At 44.5% G+C, this 21,531-nt stretch overlaps 1 protein-coding gene across 1 annotated transcript in view; it reads right to left on the bottom strand.

Moving 5' to 3' along the window:
• Positions 1-1,433: 1,433 nt before the first annotated feature.
• Positions 1,434-21,531, bottom strand: part of Lonrf2 (LON peptidase N-terminal domain and ring finger 2) — a 31,764-nt gene continuing 11,666 nt past the window's right edge. The window contains exons 2-12 of the mRNA XM_050134777.1: positions 21,293-21,411; positions 18,598-18,720; positions 17,535-17,687; positions 16,568-16,772; positions 16,119-16,212; positions 15,201-15,315; positions 13,435-13,556; positions 12,632-12,790; positions 9,772-9,934; positions 7,073-7,222; positions 1,434-3,982 (exon numbers count right to left, since the gene is read on the bottom strand). Of these exons, the coding sequence (XP_049990734.1) occupies positions 3,788-3,982; positions 7,073-7,222; positions 9,772-9,934; positions 12,632-12,790; positions 13,435-13,556; positions 15,201-15,315; positions 16,119-16,212; positions 16,568-16,772; positions 17,535-17,687; positions 18,598-18,720; positions 21,293-21,411 (1,598 nt within the window). The 3' untranslated portion in view covers positions 1,434-3,787. The remainder of the gene's footprint in view (positions 3,983-7,072; positions 7,223-9,771; positions 9,935-12,631; positions 12,791-13,434; positions 13,557-15,200; positions 15,316-16,118; positions 16,213-16,567; positions 16,773-17,534; positions 17,688-18,597; positions 18,721-21,292; positions 21,412-21,531) is intronic.

Genomic DNA, 21,531 nt, shown 5'->3' with positions numbered 1-21,531 from the left:
CTAGGTGTGTCCCATGATGTAGTCCCCTGGTCACAGTTCTCGTACCTTTATTCTATAAGGAAGATCTCCAGTCCTTTGAGAGTGACACAGGATACCCAGTGCCAACAGACAAGCACTCTGGGAGTACTCTGGTGGCACTTCTAAAGATCTCTGTGGTCAGAACAGGCAGGGGATCTGTCTATTTCTACTAGAATGAGCCACTGGCCTTAATAGGGTGAAAGGGATCTGTTGTGATGAGTTTGTTGCAAGCTCAGACTTGTCTGTTGTGGCAAGTTGGGGACTTGTACGGTAGAGCAGTAATTATGAAAACTTTGTCCAATGAATGTCTGCACCATCGGATTCCTTCACGACCTCCACCCTTCCCACCACTGAGCCAGCACTGGTGGCCAATGACTGAGCCATCTTGTGTATTAGCTCACGAGGCACCTCTTCTGTGGGGGAGGATGGTTTCCAGAAAACCAACACAAAATATGACAGCCATCATTCTCTGCCTGTTGTCCACAGATGCTCCAACATGCCTCTGCATCAGACCCCGTCCCAAGCTTTCCAGGCCGTCCAGGTTCCTAACACCAGACAAACTATTTGGTGCTGCCTGAGAGGCCATCTATACTCTGATTTGGCCTGCTTTCCTTCACCCACAGAGTAAAGGAGCAGGTGCCCTGCCCTCTGTTCTGCCCACGATGAGGCTTATCCTACACAATTCTTTCGAGACTATCCGTGAGTGAGGCCATATGGTGCTGTTATTGTTTAAATTACACATCTACACAAAGCCCACTTGAACACCAACTAAACTTGGCCATTTTCTTCTCCGTGTCTGCTCTTATCCGTAACATAGCATGGCTATGAAGTGGTAAGTGCCGCTGGTCCACGGAAGCCTCTGGTTCTGCCTGTGTACAATTGGATATTCCTTCTCCATCTTCAGATGGATTCTTGCTGCCCCATGCCACTGAATCCCATCTGCTCTTCATCACAGAAATGATCTTAAAGGGTAATGATTTTTATTGCTGTTTTCTTTAGTCCGGGTCTCACACAGCCCAGGTTGGCTTTGAATTCACCATTTATTTATAGTTAAGTGTGATCTTGAATGTCTGAGCCTCCTGCCCCATGTCCCAGGTGCTGGGAGTACCCACATGCACACACCATACCCAGTTTATGTGGTTCTGGGGATCAGCTCAGGGCCTTGTGGATGCCGGGCAAACATTCTACCACTGAGCTCCATCCTCAGCCCAATAGAGTGTGGTTTTTGTGTATGATGAAAAGTCACTGGTAGCCTATTCCCTAGTTAGATGGAGTTAAATAGTGGACTGGTTCCACATCTTTACTGTGTTGAATAGCATTCCTCCAAAATTCATGTTGAAACAGAACCGATGAATGTGGCTGTCTTGGTTAGCTTTTCTATCGCTGTGATAAAACACCACAACCAAAAATAACTTAGAACAGAAGGGTTTATTTGGCTTACAGGTCACAGTCTATCACTGAGGGAAGCGAGAGCAGGAACCTAGAGGCAGAAGCAGAAGCAGAAACTATGCAGAAGTGCTGCTCACTGGCTTGCTCCCCATGACTTGCTTAGCTGGGCTTCTTATATCCCCAAGACCACCTGCCCAGGGTAGGCACCACCACCACCAGATCAGGTTTTCCCATATCAAACATCAGTTTGCTTGCCCACAGGGCATTTTCATGTGGGCATTAAGAAAACTGAGGTTCCCTCTTCTCAGATGACTGTAGCTTGTTTCGTGTTTATAAAACAAGCCAACAAACACACGCAACCAACACAGCGGCCTTATCTGAAAACACCGCTGTTTTGCAGATGGGATCAAGTCAGAGGGCGTGCTCTGTAAGGAGAAAGCCATAGGAGTGAGCACTTAGTGAGCAGAAGGCCACACACTAATGAACTGAAGTCCTAGATGTTTATCGAAGAGCCAGGGTACAGGGGGGACGGTTAGAAGATGCAAGGGAAATTCTCCCAGAAACTCACAGGATGCATGGCTCCACCACCATCTTGATCTTCATCTTCTAACTTCTACGATTGTGGAATCGTGTATTTCTCGTGTTTTCAGCCAGAAGTCTATGGCGGTTTGTTAGGACCACACCAGAAAGCTAATTTAATATCTTGCACAGTCTTGACATTTACCTCGTTATCTGGGAGGGATTATTTACTAAAGAACTGTTACAACATTGTACGTTTTTATCTATCTCAACTATCACATATTAGATACACAATTGCAATTCATTAAAATGAACAGGCAAAGAACACAATGCGGTAAACATTACAACACTTAAAACTGGCCTTGTGTAAGAAGCGTACTAACACATCTCTGCCCCCGTCTCAAACAAGGAACGAGAGAGAAGCTGGGTGACTATTCCATATCATATGAATATTTCACTACTGATCTGTAAAGAGGCAGAAGTCTTGACGTTCATTGATATGGACTTCACTCATTCAAACCTGTTCTGAAATAAATTACACACAAGTCACAGTTGGTAACAATCACTTCACAAGAACATCAGCTGCTAACATGGCGCAGCGTAAATGGATGAGCTGTGAGCATGCAGCTTTACAGCCTACGTATTAACTGTTTTTTTTTCCAAAGTTCAGCTACACAGCTAAAACATGAGCTTTGGGACTGTCTGCAATTCTGCAAACAGGTTTTGCACATCTAGGGTAGCGGAGGTCTCTTCTGTTGTCTGAGGCTATTACAAGTCGTCACTGTTTAAAGCCTTAGCCCATACAATAGAACTCACGTATCACCTCCATGCCTGACTTGAGTGCTTCCTCCACACGACCCTAGACAATGGGCCTCTCCTCTGTAGAGAACCTGGAGCATCTACTGTTTCTCTCAATGGCATTCGTCATTCACTTGTTTGTAAATTCAGGGTCTTGTCTGTCTGGATGCTCACCTTACAGACGAAGCAGCCAGCTCAGCACAGCAGTGATGTCTGGGTATTCCTATCCATATTCCCAAACTGTGCTCGAGCCAGGAATTACACCTAGCATTATCAGACTGGAAATTCCCGGTTGAATACACAGAAAACTTTGCTTAGAAAGCAAGTCTGGCTGTGTGTTTGACATTCCAATGCACTTCGATCACACTTTCGGGGTGTTTATAAATATATAGTCTCAAAATAGCTGTTATTCTCAGTCTTTTCTATACACAAGATACATATTACATTTGTAACACTCATTTAATTACGACATGCAATTCACAACACCTGGAATTATAGCAGGACATGAAACACCAACACAGCTCTGTCCAGTAATTATGACTTCGTGGGGGGAAAGACTGGACAGTGATTCATTTACAAATGAGTTCACTGCAGCTAACAGAGCCCAAGTCTGTTTTTGGCGTGCTTGTATTCTAATAGACCTGCTCCCACTTGAAAGCGTGGCTCTCACTCACTGCCTGGCCGCTGGCACACACGTGCTCCATCTACCATCTCAAGACACTAACTAGGAATGTCATCACCTTCAACACCTACATCACATGTCAACCGTGTGTGTGTGTCCCATGCTGGTAGTGGGCTGGACTCTTGAAATGCCTGCTCTGAAGAGGTTTTCTCACGGGGCTCCCCACTGTACCTTCCACTGGGGGTTCAGACTAACCTTGAACAGTGCCAGAGTCCCGCGGGCAGACTTGGAATGTGTGAGAAAATTGGTATTTGGCCTCTGTCTTATGTATCACATTACTGACAAGCATTTTACAAAGAGCAGTGAGGAGGAGGGGCACCTGTCCCCGCCTGCAACTCAGAAACACACAGGGGCTTCCAGCAACCTTCACACAGGGGAAACTCAGTTATCTCCCTGTGCGTTGTTGGCCATCTCTTGGCGACTGTTCATCTTTTGGGTAATGATGGCTAGGATTCGCCGAATGGCAAGCAGCCGCTCTTTCAGGGAGGCCATGCCGAGAATGGCCACCTGAGCCTTGCGTTCCAGCGGCAACACGGCCAGAATCCACCAGGACCAGGCGGGGCCGATAGCGATGCTCTGTCAAAGACACGAGGAGATCAGCAAAGTTAATGTCCAGAACATAGGCTGTTCCCTAATTCAGCTTTTTGTGTAACCAGCAAACAAAGGCAAGGATGCCACCTTCTGCTGTAGGAACAGGTCAGAGTTCACCAGGCCCTGAGAATGCAGAGTTCCTGTTCAATGTGAGCCACATATTCCAAGGTGCAAGGAAAGGATACGAAAGGAAACTTGCTGAGAGAAGCTCATTCCACAGAGAAACTCCATGGATTATCCATCTTTGTTCTCCCAAGTGTTCAGATAACGATGCTCACCCACCAGAAAGAAAGATCCTAAATGTCACCTCCAGGTGCCAATGTTGTAAGCTATTGCTCTTCAAGTTTTAAGTGGGCTAGCTAAGGCACAATGTTATAAAGGTCAAAAGTATTTGGACAAGTTTGAGTGCCATGGGAAAACCGAACTTAAAGTCAAAGTGGCAAAGTGTGTAACATACGTATGCACACATCACTGTATGTGGTAACTACTGTGAACTTTTATGTGTGGATAACACACTTAAGTTTTGTTTAGGTACATGTGCATGTGCATGCTAGCCTTTACTTCGCATAACCAAATGAGCATTCTGGGCTGAACTCTAAGCCAACACCGATTCTCAACTGGTTTCTGTTCATGGTGCTGGAATAAAGACATTTAATCCCAAACCCATTTGCTTACAAAGTTCAAATTCTCTTCTATTCCCTTTAGAGAGGTACCAACCAGGAGCTAGGGAGAATGGACCCCAGTGGCTTTAGCTTTCGAGTTCGATAACTTCACTGGAGGGTAAGAAATAACCCATGAACCAAAGCTCAAAGGGGCATCTCAAGTAACTGCCGAGAAGATCCTGGCCTGCCCTTCAGAGGTGACCTATAATCTCAATTCTCCCCTTCTCTTATCCCTCAAGACAAAATGCTCAATGAGAAGCACCTCATGAACAATATCCTCCCTTAACTAAAATCCTTGTCCTTGCAGGATAATGGTCTCTAAAGATCTCAGTGTCTGTAAGTGGAAATGGGGGCTGTTGAAGATGTGACCAAGTTACTACAATGGGAAGATTATCTTAGTGGACCGATGGAGCTGCATGGATCCTTCCAGGACTATGGCCAGTTGAGATGTGACATGAAGAAAGGAACTGGAGAGTGGCTGGCTTAATAATGCCAAGGAAGGCCGTCTTCAGAGGCTGAGGATGCCAGAAGCAGTCTCTCCTACAACCGCCAGGGGGCGACGCGCACTGCTATTGCTGCGTCAGGCTTGGCGGAAACAAACACCTTTAGGGCTTCTGACCCACACATTCTGTCTGGTAATACACAGGCACTGCTGCCGCCACCACGTTAGTGTCACAGCAGGGGTAGGAAGTAACTCCACCCACCAATCAGAGAGTAATTTGAATTGATCAGTGTAACTACTTTCCTTTTGAATCTGAGACCGTACAGTGGGGAAATGGAGTGGTAAGAAGGGGTGGCCAGGAAGGACGCGGAGGTGATTTTAGAATCTAAAGCAGGGCCTCCTAAACTTGAGCTACTCATGACATTTTTAACCTAAGGATTTTTTTTACAACTCTAGGCACAGAGGTACCCTGCATCTGCTAATACAAATCAAAAATAAATCATAAATAGATTATTCTTAAACAAATCTTTTATATAATTGTAACATTTATTAAAGGTTAAAGTAAATTCAACACCAATTAGATATATGTGATTGTTTATTTTTACACACAATAAATAAATCTTGGCTGAAATACTGAATATAGAGCGCTGTCAATGTTTTTCAGAACCAAACGAAATTCTGAATTTACCCAGCTATCAATGCTGAGAATGCCAACTTCATATAAACACAGCATGTTTGGGGCCACTTCAGAGAATGCTCAAAATATTGTCCTAATCCCAAGCCAAAATTCATTTATTGATTTTTTTTTTTTAATGAGATTCAAGCTAGCAACTGTCCTGATTAGCATCATCTGTCGCACTTGCCCAGCCTGGAGTCATCTGAGGGATTCTCAGTTGATTACCTAAGTCAGAGTGGCCCGTGGCCACAAGACAGTCTCTGAAGCACTGTCTCTGAGCATTAACTGATGCAGCTGGGCCCAGCTCACTGTGGGTGGCACCATCCCTAAGCAGGTGGCCTGGATTACATAAGAAATCAGCTGAGCACGAGCAGGCGAGAAACCAGTGAGCCGTATTCCTCCTCGGTTCTGCTTCAGCCCCTGCTCGACTCCTTACCTGGTTTCCCTCAGTGATGAGTTGGGACCTAGAAGTGTATGTCAAATAAACCCTTTCCTCCAAAGTCTCTTTTGGCCAGCGGACTTCATAAAGCGACAGGAAAGAAACTAGAACAGCAACTCAAACAATTGTTCAAGTCAAGCCTTCTAACCAAAGGCACACTGATGTGACAGAGACCAAGAGACTGCCGGCAAATTGTTCTTTTTTTTTTTTTTTTTTTTTTTTTTTTTTTCCGAGACAGGGTTTCTCTGTGGCTTTGGAGCCTGTCCTGAAACTAGCTCTTGTAGACCAGGCTGGTCTCGAACTCACAAGAGATCCACCTGCCTCCGCCTCCCGAGTGCTGGGATTAAAGGCTCACACAGAGCAGCTGGAAGGAACTATGTACTTTGGAAGCATCCTGCACCTGAGCAGCTCTGTCATTAGAAGGTGATGCATTGGAGCTTAGATACACACCACAAGCTGCCCATCTGCTTCCCGAAGGGTCAGCTGCAACAAAAACTACTGGGGGGTCAGTAAGGACCTAAGGCTTCCAAGACAGCGATGGCTGTGGGGTTTTCTCTTCAGGCACTCAACATCTTGCTTGGCATGCGCAAGACAGAGATGAAGCATGGTGTTCTGAGCTAACGGAATGATTTTTGTTTGAGGCGATCTTCATGCACGGATAGAAAACGTTGATCTATCTACTCTGCTACACAAGGCACAGGCTTGTACTAAGTCTTCTTTGGGAAGCTAGGACTCAAGCTGGCTCACGGTTGCGACAGCACACAGTGCTGCGCTGCTGAGTTTATCACAGAATGAGGAGCCTTGTCACATGACCGTGGGAAACAGCAGCATGACCAGAGAAGGGAAGAAAGCCTACCTGTGCCTCAGGCTCCCTGTCTGGCATGGACCCGAAAAGGTTTAGGATTTTCGTTTTCATGGGATCCTGGAGAGAAGCAAGCCAGGAAACAACCTCCTGGTACACTGACTCATGGAGGGCGGTGAGTTCTTCATACTCTGGGCCTTCCACCTGGCCAGAGAAAAGAGAGAGAGATTTCAGTAATCCACGCAGACACAGGCCTCTGCACACTGGCGACCTCTGACAGCTAGGTGGATTTGTGACATCTACTTCTTCACTAATGACACAAAATGACATGTTTACTATAGAAATGTTTGCTTTTTAATAAGTCTGAGATCTATGAATTGCACCCTGGTTCTTCTCTTAAGATTCTAATGTGAGCACGTATCCAACGTTATAAATAACTGTCCATGGGTACAGACTATGTATCTGATATATAAAAAGTTATTTACCCACATACATAAGATACATTTTGGATATCCTGACATTTTATTTTTAAAATGATTTTTAAAATGCCAGTAATATAAATATGCATACACAGGAACCAACAAGACAATAACACCAAGTAAGAATGTGCAACCTCAGTTTGGTCCTCAGAACCCTCGTGGTAGAAGGAAAGTACAGATTCCTGCAGGTTATCCTCTGACCTCCACGTGCACACTGTGCTGTACGGTATGTGTGTGCGCACACACAATACAACAAATAAATAAATATACACAAGAGAACTTTTTGTTGGGTATTGCAGAACAAGGAATCAGAGCTGGTATTTTACAAACCATTTTCCTAATACCAAATCACACTCCAGGATCTGTGCTGGGCGGCACCATGACCACCAACATTAGCAACTGCTCAGCCATACTGCTTGTGCCTTGCCTGGCATCTGATACTCCTCACTGTCCAGCCAATCATTTGGCTCCACCTCAACCCTGCTTAGGATGATCTGGCAGAGCACTGGACTAGTGGTTGGGCGTGTCTTAGCTTCACTGTCGGCTGTCGTGTGTGTGTGTCAGTCAAGACCACAGCCTTGTAAAGCAGAATAAACCATCCAGGTCTTTTCTGGGTAGAAAACTCTCGAAGCTACAAAATCCACAGAAATTCTAACAGACAGAAAGAACCATCATAGGTTTGACTTACACAGACCAACATTCATATGTAATTGGGATTTTCTTTAAAATTACTTCATAGGCATCTTTTAAAGCCAGTCTTAAAGGAAATCCACACCGCACTAAAAATAAGGTGTCACTGATGGCAATACCAATAACGCTTCATTAGATCTGTCGTCAGTTCCGTAGGACGAGCCTGAGAACCTCCACACCGCATCAGTCTTTGCAGCCAGCCCCCATAATCCAGGGGCCCTGGAGTTGGGCACCCTGAGGTCCCTTTGATCTTTGAGGCTCTCGGGGCCTTTAGCCACCAGAAGTGGCAGCTGGGAGCAGATGGAACCAGTGCTCTGGGCATGATCCCACTTGGATGAAAATGCGTCTACGTCTCCAGTGTGACTTCTAGTGTGATGCGAGAGGGTGCATGCTTTTATATCCACACTTCAGATTTCCAGCAAAAATGGAAAAGAGGGATACGATAATCCAAAGTATTTCCTCCCACTAAGCATTTCTAATTTTGTTATAACGTAACATATAGACAAAAAGCACCCCTCCCTCTCTGCCACAGATCCAGTGGGGCTCAAGGAATCCTGTCAACTGCACGAGGCAGCACAACCACCACGCCAGCCCCTGTACGAGGAAGCCAGCACCTTACACCAGACAGAGAACACTGCTACTACCCAGAAAGACTCCCCAGCCCCGTCCCAGTCAGATGAAAAGTCCACCTTGCAATTCCGACTTCTGTCTCCAGGCCACGTGTTTCCTGTTTCTGGAAGTGGTCAAGAAGACAAAGCTTTTGCCTGCTTTCTGTGTGTGGCGGATATGCAGTGTGCAGCCTCCCATGATTGGCTCCCCTCTCTGCCTGGCTGTAGCCTCACCCGTGCTGACAGAGCGCTAGTTCGTTAGGTTTTGCCTCTGATAAGTCTCCACTGTAGGATGAACTGGAATAGCTCATCCATCTGCCCGAGGGGCATCTAGACCACCTCCACTTTCAGCTACTGGCGAGGCAGTATGGACATCTCTAAACATCTTCATGAGGACCTGTTCAGAACACTTTGCTGATTTGTCGGAATATGTGTACTGGTATTTCTGTGAGATAAAAATAATTCTCGAAGGGTGAGAGATTTTTATACTCGCTTTGGAAGGCTCTTTAAGCACGACTGTTTTGTGTTCTACCTCACTCTGGACCATACGAGGAATCACCGCTGGGATTCAAACGCTGGCTGTCACTACATTGTTAGCCCTTTCCCCAAGGTATGTATTTTATATGTATAGGTGTTTTGCCTACATGCATATCTGTGCATTTCTGGGGAGGCTGGAAGAGGGCATCTGCTTTCTTGGAATCTGAGATTCAACTGACTCTATGAAGAAACCAGAGACAGAATTGTCCCCTGATATGTGTCTGGTCTTTATAGGAAAAGTGTGTCAGTCCCCAGACTCGAATATCAAACATGGAACCACAAGCCCAGGCTCCCTAAGGGCATTTCAATTTAGGAGATTTCTCTACTGACTTTAACCCAAGTGAAGATGCAACAACTCAAGTGCTGGATTAGGATGGAAGTAACACTGTAAGCACAGCAGAGAGGAGAACAGGATGCGGCCCTGTAAAATGACCCTCACCTTCTCGTCTTCCAGGTACTCAATGTCCGCGGTGTTATAGCCGTCTCTGTGGCGGTGGCTGAGCACTCTGAAGCGGCTGATCCCGACGGCATCCACAATGGAGCTTCCGTCTGGGAAAGTTCTGATGTCCCTTATCTCCAGCATGCAGCCGAACTCCGAAATCCTGAAAGGACGGGCGGGCGGGGATAGAGGCAACTGTGTGACTAAATTCAGATGCCTTCCTTTCCTCTAAAGTCTGGCTTTCAAAAGGAACGCAAAACCAGACTGAACAGTGGGTGTCCCTACATCGGGTCAGCAAGGTTATCACCCAATGAGATAATGCGTCCTTCTGTTGAGTACTGCCTACTACACTAGAGATGGAGACGGCTTGACAGAGGCCTCTGGCCTCAGCATCAAATGAGCGAGAGCTCTGGGAGGATCTGAGGTATGGGAAGAGACCAAATTTTAAATGGAGTGCTTTAGCCACTTGGCCAGGCCGTGTTGCGGGTCCAGTACGCACAAGATTTGGTGTTGCTCAGGCACTCTGCTCCTGGCCCGCAGAGAATCTCCCCACTTTCACGTGCACTGTCCAATCAAAGTCCTGAGGCAGGCAGTCTACAGTCACTGCCTGTCTCTCTGCCTCCCCTTTACATCCCACCACTCCCCGTAAGATCCCAACAGAAGCTACAGATACCCTCCAGGTGGCCACAGTCAGTGGGCACGTCCTGCCGCTGAACTAACACCCTCTACGCTTCTCTACACTTGGTGACCTCTCTGGTCCTCCTCACTGCTTTCCCTGTCTGCTTCTCACACGCTGGGATACCCAGGATGTCACCTTTAGCCACCCCCTCTATTCTCACAGCAACACTTTCCCTGGAGCTCTTCCTGTGTTCATTACTAAACCCTCATCAGTGTTTCGGTGATACTCATGATGGGACACACAGGGGTACGTAATATGTACCTGCGCCAGCTTCACGGAACACGGGAGCCTATTTATGATTTCAGTCAAGATTTGAAACCTAAGATGCTTTCTTCCTAAGTTCTTACAGTGAGCAACGGCACCATGTATCTCCTAAACTGAAGACGACTGTGGATTCTTATGCTACAAACCACTTCCCCACCTAAAAAATCTTCCCTTCCTGGCTCTCTAACAGAACACTCTCATTCCCACCTGTGGTGTGCACACATGTAGAAGCAGCCAGAAGATGTCCTGTGTTTTTCTAGCTATAGGCAAACAACCTCCGAATGCCAGCTCTTCCATGTCTGCCTCAGCTGCAGAGCCCATCCCATCTAGGAGCACCTTACCTGGTCTGTGGACAAGAACCTGTGAGTGGGGCAAACGCCTCTTGCCTGCAGCTCCCAGCAGATGCGGCCTTGTGCTGCTCCACAACGGGCCATTGGTGTGCTTTTACAGACTACCTGATTTCAAACACACTGCTATCCCTCTGGCTTCCCTCCCTGCCCTACACTAGGGGGACTCGGGTGCCCTCTGTCCTCTGGTGTGTTTGAGAAGTCTTGGAGTAACTGCTGTTGCTTTAGCCACGCTACTTCTACTGACTTCTGATGAGCCCAATCTTAACATATGCTAACTTACTAAGCCCTTGCACACAATTGTGCATGGTCAGCGTCTTATGTTAAAAAAATCTTTGCCTGCTCCCAATTGTGAAAATAATTTCTAATATTTTCTCTTAATCTCTCTTTTATATTTTCTGATTCACAGTTTTCACACCAGGAATCTGTTAGAAACATATACATAATAACATAAAGAAGGGAAGAGGCTTTTGCTGTCCTACTTAGACTGCCCACTGCCCACGACTTTGATTGGCAGCTTTAGCTGTTGTTCTCTCTCCTTCATGCAATTATATATGAATCTGGAGTTCATATTTGAGCAGATCTCATCTCCATCTGACTGCAGCTTAGGGTTCTGATATGGGGGGACTGTCCTTCTTTCTGGTCATTTGATTTGTTCAAAACTATCTGGTCCTTTGCTGTCACGCTGATTCGTTTAGGGTAAATAAAATCCTTTTGGGATATGAATGAAATGAAGGAGCTGTATAGAAATGGCCTCCTATGGAAATTGAGTCTTAGCATCCACTAACGCTGGCCTTTCAGGTACAGCTTCATAGATATGAATCGGTCAAGTTTTAGGATTTTTTTTTCCATACATGTGTATTCTCTTAAAAATTGATTTACCCCTGGGTGTTTATGGTAGGATCTGTTGAGTGGTTCTTAAAACACATTCTCCTCTTCCTCCCAGGCACACGGACAGACTACGTGTCCTGCCCCTCCTTCACAGCAGGTGACAGCACACAGGAGGTGGCTTTTTTCCCTCCAGAATCCTCTAGGGGTGCGTTACCACCAGCTGCCATTTGGATATGACAACATCAAGGTCACTACCACGGTGTACTGGAAAAACTGGACAAGAAGGGACTCAAGTTCTGAAATCAAGCCCCAGCAGCCCGTTGCCTCGCAACATCCTCTCCGGACAACTGAGGTAAAGCAATAAGAAGTGAAAACAGGTGGCTGGAGAGATGGCTCAAGGGTTAAGAACACCGGCTATTCTTCCAAAGGACCTGGGTTCAATTCCTAGCACCCACACGGCAGCTCACAACTGTCTGTAACTCCAGAGGACCCGAGGACACAGTCACACAGACACACATGCAGGCAATATACCAATGTATATAGAAATAAATAAATCTTTAAAAAAAAAAAAGAAGTAAAAACCAGGTGGCCTGGTTTGCATAAAACCAACAACCATGAGCTTATACTTTTTGAAGAGCAATTTGAATGACTACCGATGTCCAGGTGTCACCTGTAGTTGCTCTTCAGGACGAAGAGGAAGTTTGCCCTTAATCAGGAGCCTTGAGCCGCTGTTTCTTACCCTGCATGTTCTGAAGACAAACACATGCCAAATCGCTTGGTGCCGGTTTCCATGCATCTTCTTATCATGAGCCGGTAGTTGGGCTCAAAGACATGGAGAGGGCAGGAAACCGTGGGGAAGGTCATGGCACACACAAAGATGGGCACATCTCGGGTCGGACTGCAGAGCAAGGGAAACGTTAGCTTCAGTGCGTAAGCTGTTCAGAACAGAAGCAGCTCAGAACAGAAGCGAGCAGTTGCTATAGCAACCAGAGCAGCCAGCGGAACAACGTCTGAGCCTGACGTCTCCACTGAGCCAGTCTGCAGCCAAGTCTGTCCTCTTTAATGTCGTGTTTGACGATTTTAGAGCATCCTGTGTTATGGCACTGTACTCGGAAAACATACAGTTTTGGATTATACTTAAAATATTGCACAAAGCAAAAAGTACACAGTACACACAAAGGGCATCAAGTGTTACATAAGACGTGGAGGAGCGACCGGGTCTACATGGAAACACACACTTTTAACCAGCTGGAGAGAGGAAATTTCCACGAGTCACAATCCTGCTTCCTGTTCTGGTGTTTGCTTTTCCATTTAGAAAGATGGTCAGATACAGAAAACAAATATGCAACTTTCAAAAAAATAGATTTTGAAATATTTCTTATGACTTACACTTACATACCCACAAATATTTTCCAACTAACCTTTTCTATTTAAAGGCCAAAAAAAAATCTGTTATAAAAAAAAATCTAAGATAAGGTGTCAATGAAGATGGTCCTCAGTATTCTGCACCAAAAACCGACTTCATGTGACAGAATCACTTACTCCGATAGTTCCAGCATTTCTTCATCGTGAATCCGCTTCCTATCAGACAGCTCATCTGGTAAGTACCGGAGTATCAGTTCTTCAACCAGAAAGGTCACATGAAAGTTTCTGGTTGCCAACAACTGTAATAAAAGGTACATTAAATGATACCAAATGGCAATTACTCCTACAGGACAATGATCAGCACTGAGCTGGCTCTTGTTCTGTACATGTGAGAAAGGGGTTGCCGGGAATTTGCTGTTTGGGTGTCTAATGCTCCCTGGCAATACAATAAAAACTGGACACTTGAAGTTTTTGTCCTCAAGGGGCTTATATTTAGCGAACGTCCAGGATGTTCCTGGATTTTTCGTTCCATTATGACTTTTTTGGTCAGCACACCGAGCGATGGGTATTACTGTGACATTTTCATCCACGTACATGATGTACGGGTTTTTCTTCTTTACCCAGCCCTCGTGAGACAGCGGGAAAAGTGCAATCAAAAGGCTTGTGTTACAAACAGTCACAGAGGCCAGCTTTTGTTCTCATGAACACAGGGAGCCGTCCTCAGGTCCCTGGATCCCGGAAACACGGGTGCATCAGAGAACAGGGGAGGTGTGCCTGTCAGCAAGAGATGATACAACATGGGGAAGACCACGGAGGAGCTCCCAAGTGAACTGCCACGTGCACTCAGAACGTAAGGCACAGTATAACACTGATAACCATCCTGCGACCCCTGAAAAGTCTAGAAATCTGCAATGTGAATGCAATTTAATAATGCAAGTGCATCATGCAACATAAGGCAAGTATGTGCACACGTTTTAGAGAGGTTTTAATGGTGATGACATATTTTAACATGCTTTGGCAACAAATGAAAAAGTTATACTTGCTTTCTTTTTTATTTTATGTGTGTGGCTTTTTTTTAAATTGATTTTAATTGAGCTCTACATTTTTCTCTGCTCTCCTCCCTGCCTCCCCCCTCCCCACTTCAACCCTCCCCTAAGGTCCCCACGCTCCCAATTAACTCAGGGGATCTTGTCTTTTTCTACTTCCCACGGAGATCAGATCTATGTAAGTCTCTCTTAGTGTCCTCATTGCTGTCTAAGTTCAATTTTATTTCGTTTTAATATCCTCTCCTGCCACGTCGGACTTCTGAAAAGTTAATTTAGCCTAGGAGTATGCTCCAGTGTGCGCTAGAGGGTGAGAAAGGAAGGAGAAAGCATGCTGTCTAGAAGCTGCATGTTCTTTCTGGAAGACAATTAAAACAGAGGTTACCAGTGAGAACAGAGCCAGCACACAGCTCTGCAATGCTGTTAATTTCCTCTGCCTTATCTGCACGCTCAGTACAAACGGACTCCAGAGTTTTGATTTGGGTTAAATATCAATAGATAATTTCCATTTATACACTACATTTTACTGGCTTTGGTTTCAGATTAAAGGCAGGAGTGACTGATGACTGGGAAGAGCATAAAAGAGACTGGACAGTCGAGTGGGATAACCCAGACACATGAGTGTATCACAGTACTTCAAACGGTTTGGTATGACTATATATATATATATATCCTGATAGCTCTTTTCAATCTAACTCAATGGTTTATACCTGAAAATTACTTTATTTGGCTACTTCTGCATCTAATGTTTCCTTATATGTTCTGGCTGATGAAAGAGGTGGGAAATGACCCATATTAGATTAAAAAAAAAGTCTGATTTTTAACAAGTAGACGGTAGAAGAGAAGCATGAAATATTTATGAAAGCACAGAGAAGCCTTTTGATTTCACAAACCGCTTACTTCTGAAAGCTTGTCTTTGCACAGTGGGCAGTGTGGAGCATGGTCAAGGCAGCGCTCGAGGCATTTCAGGCAAAATGTGTGTCCGCAGGGCGTAGTGACAGGTTCAAAGAGCAACCTAGAAAGAAGATCATGGGTTTCCACCAGGATATATCCAGAACAGACGTTCAAAAGAGCCACCTGCTTAAAAGGATGCCCTATGCAGTTTCCATCCAGCCGTGGGAGTCCTTTGTATCCACTCCTCTTGTACATCCTCACTAAACTTTTAGAAAATAAATCAATTATTACTGATATATATTTTGCTGGCTAATTTTAAATTATTTTGACACCAGCTACAGTCATCTAAGAAGAGGAAACCCTAATTGAGAAAAATGTCTTTATAAGATTGGGCTATAGGCAAGCCATTAGAGCATTTTTTAAATTAGTGAATGGTGTGGGAGGGACCAGTTGATTGTGGGTGAGGCCACCCCTGGGGTGGTGACCCTGGGTTCTAAAAATAATCAGGCTGAGCAAGTCATGGGGAGCAAGCCAGTAAGCAGCACCGTTCCACGGCCTCTGTACCAGCTCCTGTCTCCAGGTTCCTGCCCTGTTTGAATTCCTGTTCTGGCTTCCTTCATTGACAGACTACGGATGTTGAAGTGTAAGCCAAATAAACCTTTTCCTCCCCAAAACTGTTTTTGGTCATGGTGTTTTTATCATAGCAGTAGTAACTCATATTAACACACACATACACACTCATACACACACACTTACACACACTTATACAGTCACATACACTTACACACTCATACACACTTGCACACTCACACACATGCGTATCTAGGTGTATATGTGCATCTTCAACAGCAGCCCTTGCATGCGGTTATAGAATTCACAAACACTCACTTTTTTAAAGACCTATATGAATTCTACCCAGCTCACCTCATGCACAGAGCACACTCAAAGTCAGCCAGGTCAATCGTGAACTCCGGCTCCTCCAGAGAGTTCACTTTCCCCTGAGGTGAGGAATCCACATCTGAAAAATTTTCAAATGTTGTTGTAACAAACAGCCAAACTTCTGAGAAACACCCTATTATGACAAACGTATTTCTTCTGGACACAATGTTTCAATATCAGTGTTAACAAATGCTGCTGAAGAAAAATTCTTACAAGAATGGACCAAGGTGGTGTGAATTAAGGGAAAACCATCCAAGTGTTTGTTCTCTTCCTCACTATAAAGCCCCAGCAAAATTCGCTCTAGAAAAAAAGCTGGTATACTCATTTCTGTATGGATTTTACTGCGTTAAGATCTTTTACAAATTCATCAGAGTACTAACTAATATTCTACCCTTTTGATTTCAGAATATCATGGCAAGCAACACTTAGCTGACCTTTCTTGGGAACTTTCTCGGGGGTGTTCCCATCACACTCATCTTCTGTGTCACTTGGGAGCTGTCTCTTTAAAGTGCTGCTCGGTGCTGCTGGAAAGACGCTTTCCAAAGCCTTTTTGTCCTCTTCACGGTTTCGGCCCATAATAAAATACATAACCGAAGAATTGATTTCCTTCTTAACTGCATCAGACTTCTCAGATGGATTCTATTGAGAAAAAAAGAGAATCCTGGATATTGAAGAGCCATAGGATACAAGGGAAACAAAACCAAAGAAGCCGACATGCAATAAGCCTTCTTAAAACTCTCTGGAAAGGGGCCGTGGGGAAAGTACTTATTGTACAAGCATGAGCCTTGGGTTTGGAGCCTTGGGTTTGCATCTATTTGCAAAAGCTGGGTATGTCTGTCATGTCAGTGAGGGGAGACAGCCAGGCCAGCGAAACAGCATGCTCCAGGGTCAGCGAGAGGTCCTGTCTCAGAACGTAAGTGGGAGCAACAGAAGATGACGCCCAACGGTTATCCCTACTCTCTACACTCACAATATCAACTTCTGAGGAAAAGAGAGTGCCCGCACTCTCCAGCCTGACTGGCTTTGTCAATCAGGTAATCAGATGTGCTTTACACTTCTCGTGGTAGAACACAGGATAATTTCTTTTCAAGAAGACCAATCTGCAAACCTACAGCCTATACATCAATGTATACATTATATATCACATGTCCAGATCTGTCTCTGCTTTCTTTTTTTCCCCAAGACAAAATAAATATGAGGTCTCCTGATATTTTGGAGATGTTCCCAAACACGTGAAGGTGTTCGGAGGGGCTCCGGGGCTCCCATCTGTGCTGTTCCGTTAGTTCTGCCCGCTTCATTTAAAAGCTTTGACGAGTGTTTACATCTCGTCATAGGATCCATGATGCCCCAGGAACTGCCAAACAGTAAAGTCACCCAGTGGCAGACACATGCAATTCACACCTCAGGGCTGCCCATATTCACGTTCCCGCCTTCTTCCACAGCACACTGGGGATTCATCTGGCCATCACAGTGGGCCTCTGGTCCACTTTGGGTAGAAGCTGTCAAATTCTGATGCTCACTTTCTGAAGCTGAAAACAACATCTCACATATTATCTGTAAATTTTCCAAGAAGAGAAAACACGTTGTAAAAAAATCCACTGGGTAGTGTGTGTGGGTCTCTAACATATTTTAGAGGTTCAGAGTCAACACAAGCCAAACAGGTCTGTAAAAAAATGGCAAAGAACAACCACCGTATTCCAGCCACTAATCTCTTAAAATACTAACATTTTGAAACTGTACATAATGTGTTAAGAACTGTAGATTCTAGCCCCTTTCCACCCATCTTACCAATGGTAAAATATGGGAATGTGCCCAGAGGAGGGAACCCAGAGACCCTTCTCTGCGTGAAAAACATGCTTCAAAGAAAGCAAGCTGCCTTTAAGTCCCTAAGGCGGGTTCACACAACCGTGGGAGGAAAAACTGACTCGTGTTCCACTGTAGCACAAAGCAGAATGTGCTCATCAGCAGAGATCATAGTGTAGGCAGGCGGTAGCCGCGTGAGTTAAACCACGTTCAAACAGGGAACACTGACAAAAGCAAACCAGAAACTCCCAGTCCCTGGAAATGCCACACAAAGACCAGGTGAGTACTGTCTAGGCATTTGGCTAGGATCGATTCCTAAAGTAAGTGTGACTCAGTACCTTCTGGACCACGCCCAGGTCAGTGTGCGGGGCAGAACTCGCCCTAGGATCAACACTCTGCCTCCACAGCCATGTGCTGCAACCTGGCCTCACGTGTCAGCCTCTCGTCACACCTGAGGCAGGTGTGCATCACCTCAGCAGACATTCTGCTGCATATCTAATTAGTGGTCATCCAACGTGGCGCGTATGACTACGGTGCCGCTAACCACACTACTGTGGGCATCTGAAATTACATGTGTTGCTCTTACAGGCAAGGGCTCCCGGCATGACACAAAGCCACACACGTACACCTGCAGGAGGAAGTCATTCACGAGAACACATACCTTCTGTGTTTCTTTCCTTGCTGACTTACATCCAGGATTTAAAGCAATGGAGTAGATAAATTCCATCAGCCCTTCTTTACTTCTTCCCAATCCAGAAAGAATCTGAGCTTTTATAAGGTGCCCCTGGATTTGCCCAAAGACAAACACAGCAAGATTATCCACATCTGGAGACAACAAACCCTGGAAAATGTGTTAGAATGGTTTGCTACATCTTCAGATTAGGTGAATGGAAACAGTTCTTAAGACAAGAGTCACTGTTTAATAAATACACCTACAATCAGAATGCATCGATCACTGTAACTGAGGTTCGTGCCCAAAGAAGTTCTAGAGGACATGCTAAGAAAGAAATGGAATCTATCAACCCAATTTTATTGTTTATGATATTTACGAAATCCATATAATTTACAAAAACTGTTGAATAGCCAAGAAATTAGATTTATAATATATTTATCATTACTCTTAAAGCTATCTTGAACAAAAGATCAAAGCCAGGTATACACATGAATTAATCTGAATTCAAAATATACTATAAATTATGACAGCAAAACAGTTATAATTTCTATATACCAGCAATCATCATTTGCTTAAATGTGTTCATGTGTGTGTGTGTGTGTGCCACAGGTATAGGTGACCTTAGAGGTCAGAAGAAGGTGTTGGGATTCAAGAGGCAGTGTACTTTTTATATGTTTCTTTGATATTTTCATGTCTTTTTTAGTAAAATACTGTTCAAATTCCTTAACCATTTAACCAGTTGTGTGGATTCTTACTGAATTGGGAAGCTCACTTCATATATGCTGAGTACAACTTCCCCTTATCACGCAGTCTTCTCTGTTCCTAATTTGTGTTTAATTTTCATCTCTGCACCAATATCCTTTGAAGATCAGGAGTTTCAAATGTTTGGTGAAGACCTACTCACCAAATTCTTGCTTTTGTAATGTGTATCTTCTGGTCCCATTTGTTGGCCATTGATCTTTTGTTCACCTCGCTTTTATTTAAGATTTATTTTTATTTCTGTGTCTGTGTGTGAATCTCTGAGTGTATATGTCACCTGTACGCGGGTTTCTGCTGAGGCCAGAGGAAGATGGTGGATGCTCCTGAGCTAGAAGTGAAGGCAGTTGTGAGCCACTCACCATGGCCAAACTCAAGTTGTCTGGAAGAGCAGCAAGCCTTCTTAACCACTGAATCATCTTTCCAGTCTCTCATTTTTGGTTTGAATTTGCTCTTCTTGATCTAGCTTTCATCTTAGGATAGAAACTAGATTTTGGATCTTTGTCCTTTAATAGGAGATGATGATACTATAAATTTCTTTCTAAGAATGACTTTAACTATATCTAAGAAATCAAATGTACAATGTATTTTATCATTAACTTTAAATGATCACTGATTTGGGACCTTTGATCTTTAATAGAAGATGATAATAATATAAATTTCCCTCTAAGAATGACTTTAACTACATTTAAGAAATTACATGTATAATATTTTTATCATTAATTTTAAATATTTGACAGTTCTCTTTTGATTTCTTCTCTGTCCAAAGGACTGCTTAAGAATTAAGTTGCATTGAGAGAACATTCATTTGAAGACTTCAATATTTTGAATCTTGACGCTGTCTAATGCACACTGGATCCAACATATATTGAAAAAGATATGTATGCCATAGCTAATACATTGTCCTACAAGTGCCAGTTAGGGTGAGCTGACGTCACCTTCTAAGTCTCTAAAGTATTCCTTAAGTTTCTACTGATAGTCTTGGAGAGTAATATGGCCATTTAATTTCTGCATACTTTATGTTTTCATAATACGTTTTTATAGTCATTTAAACATGCTCACATCTTCACATTTAAAGTGAATTTCTTGTGGATGCTGTACTGCGGGTCTTGCTTTGCAGGCGCGCTGACATCTCTTCCTACTTTGAATTTGCTGCTCCCATGCTGACTGGCCGCCATGATGTCTCATGAGATGTTAAGCATCCATCTTGCTATTCCCCTATATGCTATGTTTCCTTGTCACTTTCAAGACTTCCCTAACAACTCTGGGCCTAAGCAGCAGACTGGCTGTGGTTTGAGTTATTCTGCATGGCTTCTTGTTCATCCCAGGCATCTGAAATGAATGCTTCCGACTGTGGTAGTATGACTGTGACTGGCCCCCATAAGCTCGTAGGGAGAGGCACTATTAGGAGCTGTGTCTTTGTTGGAGTGGGTGTGGCCTTGCTGGAGGAAGTGTGTCACCATGGGAGTGGGATTTGAGGTTTCCTATATGCTCAAGCCATGGGACTTGAGTTCTGACCCCAACCAGCCATGTGAAAACAGCTGGGAGGGGAAGACAGGAGGACCCCAGCGGTTCACTGAGAGACCCCCTGAATCCAAATATAAGGCGGAGAAGCAATTGAGGAAGACACTGCTATGTTAACCTCTGGCTTCTACATGTACTTACATAGGTGAGTGCAATGGCACAAACACACACATGCATACACCTTGTATGCACACTCCTCCACTCACATGCACACATATACTCTCATACACAGCTATGTGCACCCCCCACACATATGCCCACTCACACACACACACACACATACACGCACATGCACGTACACACACCCTCACACATAGACACACACATACACCCACACACGTACATACACCATAACCTTAATCAAATGGACCCTTTCCAAAGCCAATGAAGAAGCATAAATCACCTTAGCCAGGAGAGGCTCCCTCTGACAGATCGTATCAGCATCCTGCATGGCTTGCTCATAGTTCTTTTTGGTTAGATATATCTCAGCTCGCAGCAGCAGGAGTGAGCTGTCATCGGGGGCTGAAAGACAGGGGAGAGATACAAGTGACTGCATTTTAAAGATACACTGCTTTCTGATATTAACATATTAAATTGGGAAATTAGCACAAAGACAAACACAAAACAATTCCCAGTGATCAC

The sequence above is a fragment of the Alexandromys fortis genome, unplaced genomic scaffold, assembly GCF_014885135.2.
Source record: "Alexandromys fortis isolate MF-2015 unplaced genomic scaffold, M_Fortis_MF-2015_v1.1 scaffold_20, whole genome shotgun sequence".
Taxonomy (NCBI): Eukaryota; Metazoa; Chordata; class Mammalia; order Rodentia; family Cricetidae; genus Alexandromys; species Alexandromys fortis.
This window is presented reverse-complemented; position numbering and strand designations above follow the sequence as displayed.